The sequence below is a fragment of the Melopsittacus undulatus genome, chromosome 8 (genome assembly GCF_012275295.1).
Source record: "Melopsittacus undulatus isolate bMelUnd1 chromosome 8, bMelUnd1.mat.Z, whole genome shotgun sequence".
Taxonomy (NCBI): Eukaryota; Metazoa; Chordata; class Aves; order Psittaciformes; family Psittaculidae; genus Melopsittacus; species Melopsittacus undulatus.
This window is the reverse complement of record NC_047534.1, coordinates 44,152,389-44,169,033: the sequence shown is the minus strand read 5'-3', so window position 1 is coordinate 44,169,033 and position 16,645 is coordinate 44,152,389. Positions and strand designations below refer to the sequence as shown.

The 16,645-nt window shown below is 39.1% G+C and overlaps 1 protein-coding gene across 1 annotated transcript in view; it reads right to left on the bottom strand.

Moving 5' to 3' along the window:
- Positions 1-5,799: 5,799 nt before the first annotated feature.
- TTC21B (tetratricopeptide repeat domain 21B) overlaps positions 5,800-16,645 on the bottom strand; it is a 42,684-nt gene continuing 31,838 nt past the window's right edge. The window contains exons 23-29 of the mRNA XM_031052290.2: positions 16,341-16,491; positions 15,652-15,813; positions 15,034-15,229; positions 13,028-13,252; positions 9,615-9,735; positions 7,342-7,409; positions 5,800-6,381 (exon numbers count right to left, since the gene is read on the bottom strand). Of these exons, the coding sequence (XP_030908150.2) occupies positions 6,304-6,381; positions 7,342-7,409; positions 9,615-9,735; positions 13,028-13,252; positions 15,034-15,229; positions 15,652-15,813; positions 16,341-16,491 (1,001 nt within the window). The 3' untranslated portion in view covers positions 5,800-6,303. The remainder of the gene's footprint in view (positions 6,382-7,341; positions 7,410-9,614; positions 9,736-13,027; positions 13,253-15,033; positions 15,230-15,651; positions 15,814-16,340; positions 16,492-16,645) is intronic.

Here is a 16,645-nt window from a genome sequence, read left to right as displayed (position 1 = left end):
CGCGAGGCCCCGCCCTCACCTGGCGCCCAGGTGCGGCAGGCGAGGCAGCTGCTGCCGCCGGCGGGCTGCGGGGGTTGCGGGAGCGGGCTGGGAGGAGGGCTGAGGGGGATGCTCTCATGGGGGCCCCCGCACCGGGGAGCGAGGCCTGGCCGGGAAGGGGTGAAGCGGGGAAGAGGGGTGAGCGCAGCCCCTCAGCAGCGAGGGGCGGCGGGGAAGCGAGAGCTCGGGCCGCTCGCTGCTGGAGCGGAACGCGCCTCCTGCACCCGCAGGACAGTGTGATTTTTAGACAATTACATAATGCGCACCGCAGCAGGGCACGGCCCGGCCCTCGGTGCGTGCTTTAACGTCCAAACTGCTGTTGAAGCATCGCGGCGGGGTGCTGCGGTTTCTGCTCCAGTCACCTAAGCGCTATGTCGTGCAAGACGTGGTTGACCAAGCGCTCCCGGTGCACGTTGCTGGGAAACAGAACGCAAAATCCCTTAGAGGTGAGATCACAGTGTGAGAGAAAGGCTATCGCACCGAGCACCGAGGAATAACCTCAGTTTGCTAATAACGTCCCTTAGCAGAGCACAGTTTCCCTTTCTTCCCGCTTTGAAATAAAAGTGTTACAACTGCAGTCTCCAAAGCTGACTTCCTTCAGCTTGCAGGTAGCTAAAGCTGCTCAGCAAACACAGTGAGTTGGCAGTAGTTATATTGATTTCACAGAAACGTTAATACCAGTACTTTTTGACTGAGTTCATCTTCCCCACGAGCACCTAATGAAGAGTTAGACAGGAATTAATCAGACTTAGTGTGTTCTGGTATTTTTAACGTGTTAAAATCCTTCCCTATGCGTTTGAAAGTGGAGGCCTGAACTGTAGGAAATACTACATCACCTCAGACGTGCATAGCCAACATTCAGCCTTTCGAAACACAAAATTCAAGTAAGGCAAGTTTCTAGTGTGCAAACTTAAAAAGCTGCTGTTCTCCAGAATAAAGCCTGCATTAACAGGCACATGCCTGAGAAAAAGGTTCTTCAGAACAAGACTTAGACCAGTCACTTAGCTCCTCTTTTAGCAAGCACCATGTCACATAACTACCAAACCCAATTTTAGCACAGATAAAGCATGTGATTTTTGCAGTGATGGCCCATTTTAAGGTAGGTCAATGTTGGTTTTGGTTTTTTTTTTTCAAATTGGTTCTGATTTAATTGCAAGATGAAGCAAGAAGTAAAACCAGAGAGTAAATAAAACTAGAAATCTAAAATCACAGATGTAAGGATGTAAGGAGTCTAAACAAACAAAACAGTGATGACCTTCCTTTAACAAGTGGCTTAATCACAAGCTAACAGAGAAGTACTTGCTGGTGAAATTTTTTCCTTATTTTCTTTTCCTATATTTCCTGTTGTTCTGCACTGCATAGAGAATACACTGATGGCTTCTCTATGATCAACTTCCAAAGAGACAGATTCCACCTCTACTGAGACTTCCCTGCAATGTCTCCTGGATCTCTTTCAGAGCTAATTTGTTCGGAAGATTTTCCACAAATTCTCTAACACTATAAACTCTGTTTAAACCATCATGTTTATAAAGCCACCCACTCATCTAATTGGTAACAAGATTAAGGTTTAGGTTACTAAAGCAGAGTTGCCTGATTTACGAGCCTTTCTGAAAACTGCTGTAGCCACATTTGAGAAATGACTTGTGATTAGTCAAGCCTAGTCCAGAAACAGGGAAGAAAATACAAATTACTTCTATTTTTCAGTAAGAGTCTTGCTAGCTTAGTTATTTTTAGCTAATTATACTAATTATTTTAGCTAATGATACTTTCTAGACCATCTTTCTAGTACTGGTACACATACGAAAAAAGCTGTAGGGAATTAAACCAGAAGCATTTAGTACACTGTTAACAAAACTGCTTACACATCCTCTAGAAAATGTTCTAGGCATTCTGTACCTGCAGGGGAAAGGGAGAGGAGAAGAGACACCTATGGCTTATGTTGCTATAGCTACCAGATGCTTAGATTTCCAGTTTCAGTGAATGAATCAATAGAAACCACAGCTTCACTCTGCTCTTTTATTCACCAAAGGAAAAACTGGATGATGGGTTGCTAAGCAACACCACACTAAAGACTGCAGCTCTTTGAAATCAGCATTACTGACTCCCCTCCATCCCAGGAGCCTCCTCCATTTGAAACCATTTATTAAGAAAGGAGCTAAGGAGCTAAGAAAACCCCATTTTTAAAATAAGAAATTGTAAAAGCAGGAGGAAAGCTGAAATTAACACTTTCAATTAGTTGGAATAAAGAGAAAAGAAACAAAGTCATTCCTTGAGCCCAGAAATTAAAAAAAAAAAAAGATTTAGTAAGGACAGGAAAACTGAAATCAGCTTACATAAGCCAAAAGGGAATGGTGATTTATTCCTTCTGGGAATACTGTATTAAAGCAGGATTTTCTCTAAAGGACTACTTATAGCCACCATTAAGAAAAAATGAAATTCAAAGGTGTGTCTCATTTGCACTCTTCTTTTAAAGACCTCATCTACAAAAAGACACTATGGCTAGATATGCTCAAGATGGCTAATGGAAATTCAGAAATCTCTTAATTGCATGGTGTATGTATAAATCACCAAGTCAGCCATGAAAGCTCAAAGTCTCTGCTCAATATCAACTAGCTTCTGTAACTTACCATTGTCATGACCCAATCTTTTACCCATCTTATGAAAGGGTAGTGTCTATCTCATGCTCATAATAAAACCACAATAAAGTAGATGTCAATGCTGATTAGTCCTGTCTTTTTTGAGAACATCTTGCACGTATTGATATAAAACCACCTATTTTTATTCTAAATTTCAGATAAATGTTATTCCAGTGTTCCTGAAGAAGCAAAACCACATTGATCCTGTATGACTAGGGCTGTGCACAAAGAAATGCTGTGTTTTTTCTAGAAGCTGTCTTGATAAGGCCTATATATTTATTTTTTTTAGCAGTGGGAAAAAAGCCCCACTAAAACAGCATAGTTTAATAATTCATAGTGTACTCACTACCACAGTCCAGCTCCCTTACAGTTCCCTCCAGCCTTAGTATTTTCCAGATCCTTCCATGTTCCTCATTCCACTCCCATGCTCCAGTCTCTTAAACTTCTGCCTCAGAGGTCTAACATGTTTCACAACTTGTAGGCAAAAAAACAGGGAGCCTGTAGTGTGCTTGGTACAGTTATATACACACTCATTGCCAGTGCTTAAACAGAAGGGATAAGGCTACAGCCTGAGTTTCAAGGTTCCCTAAGTAAAGCAAGGCCGCTTATTTAGGTCTTTTCTCAATTCTAACATTCACACAAATCTCCTGTGTTATAGCCCTGTACGCATCTATTAATTTTAGTTTAGCTGACCAGCAGCTCAAAAAGCACTGGAATGCAGAGCCTGGAAACCACCAGTAGGTAGCATCATTGCGTAAGTGAGGCATATCAATCTATTTAGGAAGAAAGGCCATAAAATTACCCAAGATACAGCACCTCGTTACTGATAAGCAAGATTAGATACAATTGTAATTAGGCTTCCTTTTGTAGCTTTAACACTGACTTTTCATAAAAAAGAAACCCCAAAATCAAGTGAAAAGTACTTTACACAATGTCAACATGAAAAGCTGAAATTACCTAAGGAGGAAATTGAAATTGCTTAAGAAACTTAATCACTAGCATTAAGTATTCTCTTTTTATACCGAAACACAATTTTTCTAGTCAAATACATATAAGATCAAGTGCTATTTGAAAACCAAATACAGCGGTATGAACAGAGGTTTTTGTCAGACATCTGAGTTTTTCAGAATTTCTGCATCACTGAAAATTAACCAGACTATTATTCTCATTCATTCATGACATGCTACTGCTCCCTTAAAGATCCACAGGTACATTCTGTATGTGAGGCAAGAGTATAATCCCCTGTAATGAATGAAGACCTTAGGCACACTGTAGGAGAGGATCTGGTTCAAGACCATCTTAAGAACCTGAATGTGCACAAGTCCATGGGACCTGATGAAATCCATCCGTGGGTCCTGAAGGAGCTGACGAATGAAGTTGCAAAGCCACTGGCCATCATATTTGAAAAATCATGGCAGACAGGTGAAGTTCCCAACAACTGGAAAAAGGGAAATATAACCCCCATTTTCAAGAAGGGGATAATGGATGACCCGGGGAATTACAGACCAGTCAGTCTCACCTCTGTGCCTGGCAAAATCTGGGAGCAGATTCTTTTGGAAGGCATGCTAGGGCACATGAAAAACAACAAGGTGCTTAGTGACAGCCAGCATGGCTTTACTAGGGGGAAATCCTGCCTGACCAATTTGGTGGCCTCCTATGATGGGGCTACAAAAGTGATGGACAGGGGTGGAGCAGTTGATGTCATCTACCTGGACTTGTGCAAAGCGTTTGACACTGTCCCACATGACATCTCTAGATTGGAGAGACATTAATTTGATAGGTGGATCACTCAGTGGATAAAGAACCGGCTGGAAGGTTGCACTCAGAGAGTTGTGGTCAACGGTTCAGTGTCCGGCTGGAGACCAGTAACAAGTGGTGTCCCTCAGGGATTGGTGTTGGGACCGGTCCTGTTCAACATCTTTCTTGGTGACATGGACAGTGGGATTGAGTGTGCCCTCAGCAAGTTTGCCGATGACACCAAGCTGTGTGGTTCTGTTGATACACTGGAGGGAAGGAATGCCATCCAGAGGGACCTTGACACGCTTGTGAGGTGGGTTGATGCCAGCCTCATGAAGTTTAACCATGCCAAGTGCAAGGTCCTACACCTGGGTCAGAGCAATCCCAGGCACAGCTACAGGTTGGGCAAAAAGGAAATTCATGGCAGTCCTGCGGAGAAGGACTTGGGGGTGTTGGTCAATGAGAAAATGAACATGAGCCAGCTTCAGTGTGCACTCACAGCCCAGAAAGCCAACTGTATCCTGGGCTGCATCAAACGAAGTGTGACCAGCAGGTCGAGGGAGGTGATCCTGCCCCTCTACTCTGCTCTTGTGAGACCTCACTTGGAGTATTGTGTGCAGTTCTGGTGTCCTCAACATAAAGAGGACATGGAGCTGTTGGAACTAGTCCAGAGGAGGCCATGAGAAGGATCAGGGGACTGGAGCACCTCCCATATGGAGACAGGCTGAGAAAGCTGGGGCTGTTCAGCCTGGAGAAGAGAAGGCTGCGTGGAGACCTCATAGCAGCCTTCCAGTATCTGAAGGGGGCCTACAGGGATGCTGGGGAGGGCCTTCATTAGGGACTGTAGTGACAGGACAAGGGGTAATGGGCTCAAACTTAAAGAGGGGAAGTTTAGTTTGGATATAAGGAAGAAATTCTTTACTGTCAGGGTGGTGAGGCACTGGAATGGGTTGCCCAAGGAAGTTGTGAATGCTCCATCCCTGGCAGTGTTCAAAGCCAGGTTGAATGAAGCCTTGGGTGATATGGCTTAGTGTGAGGTGTCCCTGCCCACGGCAGGAGGGTTGGAACTAGATGATCTTAAGGTCCTTTCCAACCCTAACTATTCTATGACTCTGTGATTCTGTGTAATGAAAATAATCTCTCCAGACAGGTGTTTCATATGGATTAGACAAAATGAGTGCTAACTTCTGCACATATAACTGTAGTGTTTACACATACAATGTCAAAAGACTAAACACTCCAAATTAAAGATTTCAAATATTTCTCATTATGGAATAGATAGCCTCATTAGAAAATAAATTCTGTGTGAGACGTGTATGATCTTTTATAAAAGCCTTTACTGAATATTTACATATGATCTTTATTTTAAGTATTAGATCTTCGTTAAAAATGTAAGCTTCATTAAGAACAATGCATACAGCTGTTCTTTTCAAGATTAAAAAAAAGTGCTTATAACATGAAAAATATACCCTTATACTTTAGAAATACACTTGCAGTAATAAAGATTACACTATAATTATCAATAAATGGTTTACATAAACTGATATCCAGCATCTTAACAATGCACCTGCATGAGATAAAACTCAGAACAATAACTTACCCTATTTCAAACAGACAAAAAGCAGTTATATGCTTTAAAACATTTCCACAATGCTGGATGACACTTTACATAGCACACATGTAAGCAGTGTTCCCTCCTGAATGAAAATAAATACAATTTCTGTCAGGGCTACAGATTTTTCCTGGAAATCATCCAGATCTCTAATGCAATTAAGTTAATCATATTCACAATGCTTTTGTGCAGATACAGTCTCTGTCACTGCAGTATTTCATTCATAGTTCCTGAAGCTGGATTAAACAAGTCTATAAACCATAAAAAAAAAGAAGTAACTCATGTTCTTAGCGATGCACGAGCCTTGTCAAGAATTTCCTTTCTGATCTTTGGATAGTTTGGATGTGCTTCAAGGACCTGTCAAAAGACAAAACAACCCAAAAGTTCTGTGTCTAAAAGGAAAGAATATTGCTTGGTTATCCCACTCATCACTGAGCTTACACATTTTAAAACTAAAATAACAGTGTAACAAGTTTGTCTTAAGAATCCATAAATACTTAACTGTAGCTAGAGAATCCCATGTATGGAGATCAAGAACAGCTTTATCAAAGATGCCTTGCTTCCCTTTCATTGCCCTGTCACTTTGGTGTGAAAGACATGAGCGAAGGAAATAAAGCCTCCAGGTGGCTTGAAATGCATGCATTTAGAACAGTGACCTCTGGAGACATTTCCAAGGTTTTAAGTATACTTTCTCTGCAAAAAACTGCTCTCATGTTTTCACTCCCTCAGGTTCTGTCACTCTATTCTATCCACTTCATCTTTTTGCCCTTCAATTCCCTCTTCTCCCTTATCCTTCCATCCAATTTGTCCTTTCGAGTTATCTTCATTCCCACACCCCCACAAAGAGCAAACATAATTTATTTTGTTATTAATACTAATAATTACTAATCCAGAATGTAATAGCAACCCTTCCTCTTACTATGCATCTGCTCCGTTTATGTTTGTACCATACAAAGATGATATTGGAAGACACTTCCTACCAGTGTCTTCTGATGTTAACACTTGTATAACACCTTCAGCTATAATTCTGTGTGGATTTACCAAGTTGCAAGCAGAGGGCCAAAAGAAGGTGCTACTGTTTGAATATGTTTTCGCATGTGATAGCCAGCTGCTTTATCTTTTATTTACCTAGTGGTCAGGGAGCTCAGGGTCAAGCAGATTACGTAGAGGATATTTAATTTAATCCAATTTAATGAATTAGGTGTTTTTTTGACATTGTCATATATTTTGGAAATTTAAACTCAACAAAATAAGGACGAATATGTAAAAGAATGTTGTTACAGTAGATAGAGTATCAAGTACATATACAAATTCTACCTTATGACAAATATCGATTGCATCAACATATCTCTTCCCTTTCAGGTAATTGAAAGCCAGCTTATATCCTGTAAGTAAAAAGAGGGAAATAAAAGGGGTGACAATTCTGTGCTGAATAATGAAAAGATCACATCCAAATTATTTTGGTCACTGTGTGTTTCTTAAGTTAGTATGTTTGTTTCCTACTGTTCTCTCTTCCTAAACTTGTAAAGATCAAACTTTCTACTGAAAGTCTCTTGAACTAGTAAGTAAGAGTCCTTTACACACTGATAGTTCTGTCTGAATCAAAAGGAGACATTATTCTGGAGAGCATGTATTACTACAGACAATGCATAATGGTTGCCCTCTCTCAATTACTAGGGTACCCCACAGAGTTTCTCACTGTGACCTATAATACAGTCTCTCTGCAAAGGCAATTCCATTATTAAAGGACAAAAGAAAAAAATAACCAGGATAGCAATAACAAGCTAGGGAATTAAAATGCTATTCTGTTCCACTGTCAAAAGACAACTGAAAAAAAGTCATACAGCTAAGTTGCATAGCAACATGTCAGCCTGATACTTCCAACATAAAAGATACAGCTCAAGTGTATCAGCCTGGACAGAGACCAGGAAAAAATGTAATCTCAAAAACTCGAATTTTTAAGTATTTTATTTATGAACTTATCCTCACTAGCAAGTGATTATGGGGGATCTGATACCAGTTTATACAGTTTTAATTGCCAGATGCAGTTTGTGCTGCTTTAACCATTTTAGTTTTTATGCATGGCAATTCTCATAATGCTGTATGTAAAACAGAAAGCAATGTGTATGTAGTACCTTCAATATCACACTCTTATCTTTCTGTATGCAAGACTGTTCCACAGTTTAACTTCACTAAGGCATTCTCCTGTCTAGACACCAAATGATTTTGTAATTTATTCAGTTCCTACCTTCTAGGGGGTTTCAAAGCCCTTACATATGTTCTTTATAAACTAAAAAAATACCCAAACCGCACCTTTTTACTGTTAAAACTTCCTCTTTCTAATACATTTGATTTGATCAACAACTGCAATATCTAAACCAAGACATCCATGTGTCAGTCTACAGGAGCAGGAACAACTAGTAAAATCACTGCATCCGAACTCAAGATATCTAGAGATTTTCCTATATGACCTCAGTCAGATTTCTATCCGTCATTCTTATTACTGAGATCTGAGTCATTATTCTGCTTTGACCCTCCTGATTTTTTGACTCACACTACATAGGGTAACACATTTGGCAATTCATCCTTGCATATGCATTTTTATATCTTGAACTGTGTTATAAAAGCAGGAGCTAAACCACAAAACAGTTACATTAATAAAATACTACTTTCTATATATTATGATCTATAGATTAATTATGAACTAAACCACTGCTGCATTCAGGAGTTACAGTTAAAGAAACAAAATGTATGGCATTTCATATACATAACACTTAACGAGCTTGTTAAAAAAACCACTGGTTTTCCAGTTCATGCCGAAGGCTATCTCATCCTAACGCTAAAAAAATTACTGGCACAAAAAAAGACCACAGATTAAAGACTACAAGAAACATGCATTTCTGAGGGGCCATAAACATAGCCCAAAACCTGGAACAGAATTTTTGTAAACCACCAGCACTGACACCTACAGACAGGTGTTAGGTGTTGAATAAGAAAGGGCATTTCATCCTGTGAGTCCATTTCTTAAAGGGTTTCTTACATTAAAATAATTCTAAAAACATGACAGTTTAGTGTAGACTTGAATTAACCATCCAAATTTGAACTGTAATAGTATCCCAAGTTTTCAGTTAACCATCTTTTTTAAAACAGACATATTTTAAAACATTTAAACATTTTATTTTTTAAATCCTTACCCATATAAACAATTTGATTATCAAAATGAAGTAAAGAAATTGATGATCTGCCACTAGGTTCTCTAGTATAGCAGACAGTTCATACTGCATTACTATAAATACATTATTAAAATTTAATGTTGTGTTTATAAAGATGTTCACAAAAAGCAAACTAAAACTCTTTCAAACCAAACCTTGTACATAACCAGAAACCAGAAAATTCTGAAGTATCATAAACCTCTTGCCATGGGGACTTTCCCGATGACTGTTAACTACACCTTTAAACATCTGTGGTTTTTATGTGAGGAAAACCAGTGATACTATATGGAAAATCAAAAGCAGTCTTTCCAGTAAAAGGCAGCTGTTTCATTCTTACTGTAATGCCTGAAATCATGCTTATAGGTTATGCATACATACCTATTGTTGGATTCATTTGATTTCCATATTTCCAGGCCATCTCGTAATTCACTGCTGCATCCTTATATGCTTGTTCCTTCTCCATTATGTATCCCATGTATTCATAAGCCTTGCAGCATGACTGCAAAATATAAATATTCATTCCAAATTTTATTTAGGTAAGATTACCTATAACAACACTGATTGCTTAAAAACTTCAAATCTGCACAACTGGAAAGTGTAAGTGATTCTCGTACTAACTCTGACGACAACAGTCTTGATTTAAGACATTTGTAATACATATCAGTTATATGGAATTATGCACAGTGTCTTCCTACGTTACACCAAATCAAGTGAGGGTTCATCACAGAGGACACTGCAACTACTCTTTCAAAGATGTTTAGAGCCTCCAGGAATCCTGTAGTTAACCTCTCTCAGTTAAGAATAACCCTACAGCAGCCACATTTCAAGTCCAAATCGTATCTTCCACATATATTGCTTGTTTCATGTTTTCTTAAAAGGGTAATTTCGTAGCCTTATTTTTGAAAACTGTTTCATATTATAATTTTCCACTTAAAGAAAAGGGAATGCCTGGAAGATAAGGATAAAAAATATTCCCCCTCTCATTTGTGACAAACAACAAGTACAAAATCAAGAAGAAACCCCAATTTCACAGAAATAGTTTACTCACTGGGATCTCACTAACCAAATTTAAGTCTTTTAAAATAAAACCAGACTCATATTATCAGATACTAGACTTTATAAAGATGTTTTCACTCAACCTATTTACTTAAATTGTGCTTGTATATGTATCTCCACATCATTGAATTCTGACTGCTAAAAACAATCCTAAAAACTAATTAATCACTATGTTTTCTCAATCAAATAATATTGTCCACATTGGCGAATAAAATGCAAAATACTGTTTTGCGAATTAACAAAATATTTTAAGATATAAAATGTTAACCATATATTCATATAGTACAATTTGTGCTTAGCTGCTTTGCATGCAAGTTGGAGAAAAGTCAGTATTTTCACTGTGCTGTTTTGTTAAGGAATTGGAGTTGCTGACTTCTATTTTGCCATCCTCCTTCCTATCAAACACAGCTTGTTTATCTAGGTTCCTCCTGGGACTCAAACTTCTTAGAGGAAAACAAAATTCCTTGGTAGGCTGTGTTTTTAGAGCTGCCTGGAAATTTCTGCAACAAAGTGTCATTTGTAGCATATACCTGCTCTGCTCAACAGACCATCTATTTCAAACATGTCTTAGTTTGGAGATGACTCATGTTTATCCTTCAGTAGTATGGATTTGCAACTTCCCCTGGCAATCTGGATGCACGTGTAACACACCTTAGGGTAGAATTTTTTCTTAATTAAAATTCAAAACCATTTTCTGTACAAATGAAATGGAGTACATCCTATTTTAAGGGGCACCTCTGCAGAAGTACCTGACACCATTGTATCAAGAACTGTTGTAGCTGCCTCTTAATTTCATATTTAGAAATAAAAAGAACAAATGTTCCAAGAAGTCTAGCTCTCAAGGAGGTTGTGAAAATGGAGAGAGTAACAAACCTTATCTTCTATCCTAATGAATTCAAACAAGAAACATACAGAATCAGGTCCTTTTCCAAGCCATATCTGTGCACTATAAATACCATCCTGAACCTCCAGCACAGCATCTATAGAACTATTGGATGCACCTTTTGTAAGGGAAAGTGAAGTGTATAGATGAAAAAATGTGATTATGAGAAATCAGCACAAGAGCTGAGATCTGTGTCTGCTCCTATAGTCTCCAAAATTTATACAGCTATATCTTTATCAGCTTTGCGAAGCTTAGTAAAGTGTATCTCTGACATTCCATACACACCTTAAGCATCCCTGGAAAGGTGATGGAACAACTTATTCTTGACACCACCTCTAGACATATCAAGGATGAGGGGGTCATTAAGAACAGCCAACATGGTTTTACCAGGGGAAGTCATGTTTGACCAACCTTACAGCCTTCTATGAGGAAGTGACTAGGTGGAGGGATGATGGTAGAGTGGTAGATGTGGTTTTTCTTGATTTCAGAAAGGCATTTGATACTGTCTCCCACAGCATCCTCATAGATAAGCGAAGGAAGTGTGGGCTTGATGATCAGGTAGTGAGGTGGATCAAGAACTGGTTGAAAGGAAGAAGGCAGAGAGTTGTGGTCAATGGGGCAGAATCTAGCTGGAGGTCTGTGACTAGTGGAGTCCCTCAGGGGTCGGTGCTGGGACCAGTGCTGTTTAATATTTTCATCAACGACCTGGATGAGGGAACCGAGTGTACCCTCAGCAAGTTTGCTGATGACACTAAATTGGGAGGAGTGGCTGACACACCAGAAGGCTGTGCTGCCATTCAGCAAGACCTGGACAGGCTGGAGAGTTGGGCAGGGAGAAACTTGATGAAATTCAACAAGAGCAAGTGTAGAGTCTTGCATCTGGGGAAGAACAACCCCATGTATCAGTACAGGTTGGGGGTTGACCTGCTGGAAAGGAGTGAAGGGGAAAGGGACCTGGGGGTCCTGGTGGACAGGAGGATGACCATGTGCCCTTGTGGCCAAGAAGGCAAATGGCATCCTAGGGTGAATTAGAAAGGGTGTGGTTAGTAGGGCATGAGAGGTTCTCCTCCCCCTCTACTCTGCCTTGGTGAGGCCGCATCTGGAATATTGCATCCAGTTCTGGGCCCCTCAGTTCAAGAAGGACAGGGAATTGCTTGAAAGAGTCCAGCGTAGAGCCACAAAGATGATGAAGGGAGTGGAACACCTCCCTTATGAGGAGAGGCTGAGGGAGCTGGGTCTCTTTAGCTTGGAGGAGACTGAGGGGTGACCTCATCAGTGTTTACAAATATGTAAAGGGTGTGTGTCAGGATGATGGAGCTGGGATTTTTTCAGTGATATCCAGTGGTAGGACAAGGGGCAATGGGTGTAAACTGGAGCATAGGAGGTTCCATGTTAACATCAGGAAGAACTTCTTTACTGTGAGAGTGACAGAGCACTGGAACAGGTTGCCCAGGGAGGTTGTGGAGTCTCCTACATTGGAGATATTCAAGGCTCGCCTGGACAAGTTCCTGTGTGATGTACTCTAGGTTACCCTGCTCTTGCAGGGGGGTTGGACTAGATGATCTTTCGAGGTCCCTTCCAACCCTTGGGATTCTGGGATTCTAGTGTCCCCACAGCTAAAACTTGCAGAAGTTATTACAGAATATGAATATGAATAAAAATGACTAAGCAGCATTCATGGGTTTGTTTACTATCCTCCACTGTGAAGATGATGTTTCCTGGCCTGTTATGGTCTACTTCTAAGTGAAATACCAGGCAATGGGAAAAACAAATGTATTTTTGAATCATATTTAATGGGAAAAAGTTGAATTAAAATAGGAAGTTACTAAGGTTACTTTAAATGTGCACTTACCCTGTTATGACGAAGGCATCGCTTTAGTAATTCACCTGCCATATCGTATTTTGCAGATTGAATATATATATCTGCAAGCAGAAGCCAACTCTTTTCAAACTCCTCTGCATCAATGGGATTCCAGCTCATTTTTGAAATTCGTTTTAACTGATTTCTGGCTCGTGGAGTCTGTTTCAAGATCATGTAGGCTGTGGCCATTCCCAAAAGTGCTGGTATATGATCCTTCTGCAATAAAAAGCACTGACTGCTTGGTGCTTTTACTTTGCTTATAAAATTTATTTTTTTTTTTTTAGTAAGACTTTCACCAGGTATCTGAAAACTAAACTAAAAGCTAAATCTCAGGAAATAAAGAGAGAGCATCCAACCTTACAAACATGTTTTCCATCTAGTTCTATGATGATTTCTGCAAGACTAACCATGCTAACCACCATGTTAAATATTTAAGATGTAGAAAAATAATTTGGGCTCAAAATTATCTTCTTCATGCTCAGGTAATGTTGAAGGCATCCACAGGTGCTTCATCTGAACAAGAAACATTCTGATATCACTAAGACCTACCCTTTTGATGCACAATAAATACTTCAGATAGAAACTCACTTGAAATTACGATACACGTGATATTTTCTAATTTTAGAAGTGCCTGTTAAACGTCTGTAACAGGGACACTGTTTCCTATTATTAGGTCTACAGCTCCTAAAAATGTAAGTCTAAACTGCCTGTATCCAAAAGCTATGTATAATGAACAGGAGTTTTAGAAGCCACCATTCCATGCAAGAGCCACACGTAAGTAGTAAGTACAGGAGCACGTGTGATTTTTAAAATCCTGCCCTTATTAGCATGGGATATAGATGAGAATGGGGCTTGCATTCCAAAACTACATCCTAAATGTGGAGAGTAGCTCTATCAGCAGCTAACTTTAAAGCTTCTTTCCTTTTTTCTGCCTTCCTGGCTCACTGTCGGATTCTGCATCTACACTTCTTTGTGGGGTTGTGCTGTAAAATAGGCTTGCCATAATGGGTTATATAAAATAAAATGATAAAAAAGACCCCACCAAAAGGTCCTCTTTCACATAATGATCAGCTCATCTCCCCGCTCCCTCAGTAGTCACACCTGGCACAGATCAATAACCTCTGAAATCTGAAAAGATTAAAACAGTGTGTTTTATGTGCCCCTGGAGAGAAAACTAAATAGACTAGGGCATTCTTCTTGCTGGAACTGTGTCACCATGTGAACAGCATTCAATATTCTAGGAACCTCAGATCAATACTGAGCAGGACTCAGAAGCCAGTACTGGAGGCAGAGGGACACCTTGTGATTCTCAGAACTGCCTTACATACAAGCGTCAGCAGGCTCACCTCAGCAAAGGAGCAGTTTAGCACCCAGTCAATGGGTAGTAGTAACTTGAGTATTTTTTGGTATTCCTACAGACTAAATGTATCTAAAAGCGCTTAAATAAAATCTGTCGGAAGGTACTGGTAACAAGAGCATCCATTATTCATCCTAAAGTTAATGACTACAGCAAACTATAAAATAATGAAGAATTCCATTGTAAGGATGAATTTTAAGCAGATGGACAATCTTGTATTGGAATCTAAATCATGCCAAGTTTTCATGAAGTACATGAAGGTATCTTACATTTAATCGTACTGGTTACAGAATGAAGGTACTCTATCGATTTATATCATCAGACACAGTGCTGGCAATACTGGGAATTAAAAAGCAAACCCAGCAACTCAAACCAAGCAGCCTATTCACATTTTCGTATCTGGCAATATCAGCATTGAGTTATAAACTCACAATCCAATGGAAAAATTCTAAAAGACATTGTTATTTCAGCAAGGGTTTTTTTTTTTCAAAATTGTATATAAAATATTGTTTAATAAGGAAAAAAATAATTAGAATAATTTTCACTAACACGTCACTACTCTTGAATGTAAACTGCAAGACTAGTTAAAAAAAAACCTGTATTGTGAAAGAAGACTGAGGAAATGATACGTGTTACTAACCTCAGCCACTACTATTTCAGTGAAAGTGTTCAGTGCTCGTTCAACATTTGATTTCTGTTTGGTTGCCATGAGACAGTAATTTTCCATGATTCGCAGTTGAATGTGACCCTGAACAGTCTGAGGCTTGAGTTCCTTCAGAAGATTTTCTGCTGTTCTTACAGCCAACTGCACAGACTCCTGCTTTTCTGTTGAATTACTGTTATTGGAAAGAAAGTGTTTGTAAAAGTTTATTTTTTTAATACACACTAAATTAATTACAAGTTAGTATTGATTCCATGCTAAAGGCATGCCATTTTGTACAAGACAATTTTGTTACATAGGCATTCTGCTGGGATTCTCTTAGGCATTCTAGGATTCTCTCCTGTAACCACAGCAATTCCAACCTAACAAGCTGGTTTTCACACTGAAAGTGACCAGGATTCTAGATAAAAATCTCTATTTTCTGCTTGATACTGACTTATTACAGTCTAGAAGGGGCTCTCACAATACAGTAAATAGAATATTTGAAGCATTAGATAAGCTCAAACTTCTAGCAATTTAATTGAAGCCTATTATTAAGGAGAAGCAGAAAAAAGGGATGACAGAAGAACCCAAGCAATATTTATTGCATTCACTTACCCTATGTCAGCATCCAGATTTTCAAAGACTTCACCACCCACAGTTTCATTATCTGGGTTCAAACAAATTTCAATCATGTTGTAGACTGCATTCTGTCCCCAGTCACTGTCCTTTCGAGCTTTATTAAAATGCCGGAGTGCATCATTTGGTTCACCCGTATACCTACACAATTGATGAAAATATTTAAAGATGGGCAAGTAAAATTTTCTGCCTCAAATCCCACCCAAATCCCACAAAGAATCCCAAGTATTCCTAACACAGCTTACACACTTGCACACACTGATAATGCAAGGCTCAAAGAGCACACATACTATTGCGAGGAGCTTGGTTTTGCAGGCAAAAAACAGTCTGATAAATTCTAAAATTTGAAAATAAGTAATATTGTATTATTGACCCAGCAGGAATATCCCTCCCTTTTAACAAACAGGAAATATGAACGATGCATGTGAGACAGATAAGATAGCTTCATTTTAAAGATGAGCTAACTGGAAAGTATTTCAGAAGAGAAGAGATTTTCCTGAAGTCCTAGCACCTTAAGTAATCAGAAAAGTACTACTATACTACCTGTCATTTTCTTATCACATGCTATATATATATATGTATATCTATATATATATCTTTGAATGATAATGGGTAAATAAATCTTATAATGGGTAAATAAACCTTATATTAATTATAATTGCACTTACCAAAGATAGAGCCCTTTGCAGTAGTGAAATCCTGGTTCAAGCTTTGTTCTGGAAGAATGTTTTTCAGCCATTAACAGAAATCTTGGGACTTCTTCTAGTTTCCCAGCTCTTCTTAAGAGATCAATTAACCGTGAGAGGGTTGCATAGTTATCTAAATATACAAATAATTAGGACATTGTGATTCCAGTTATTTGCTATATGAATAGCTTAAGAAATAGAGCCTGCCTTTCCTTCACATACAAAAATTATATATGTTGTAATCATGAGGCATATTACATAGCTACCACAGATACAAGAATGAAGAT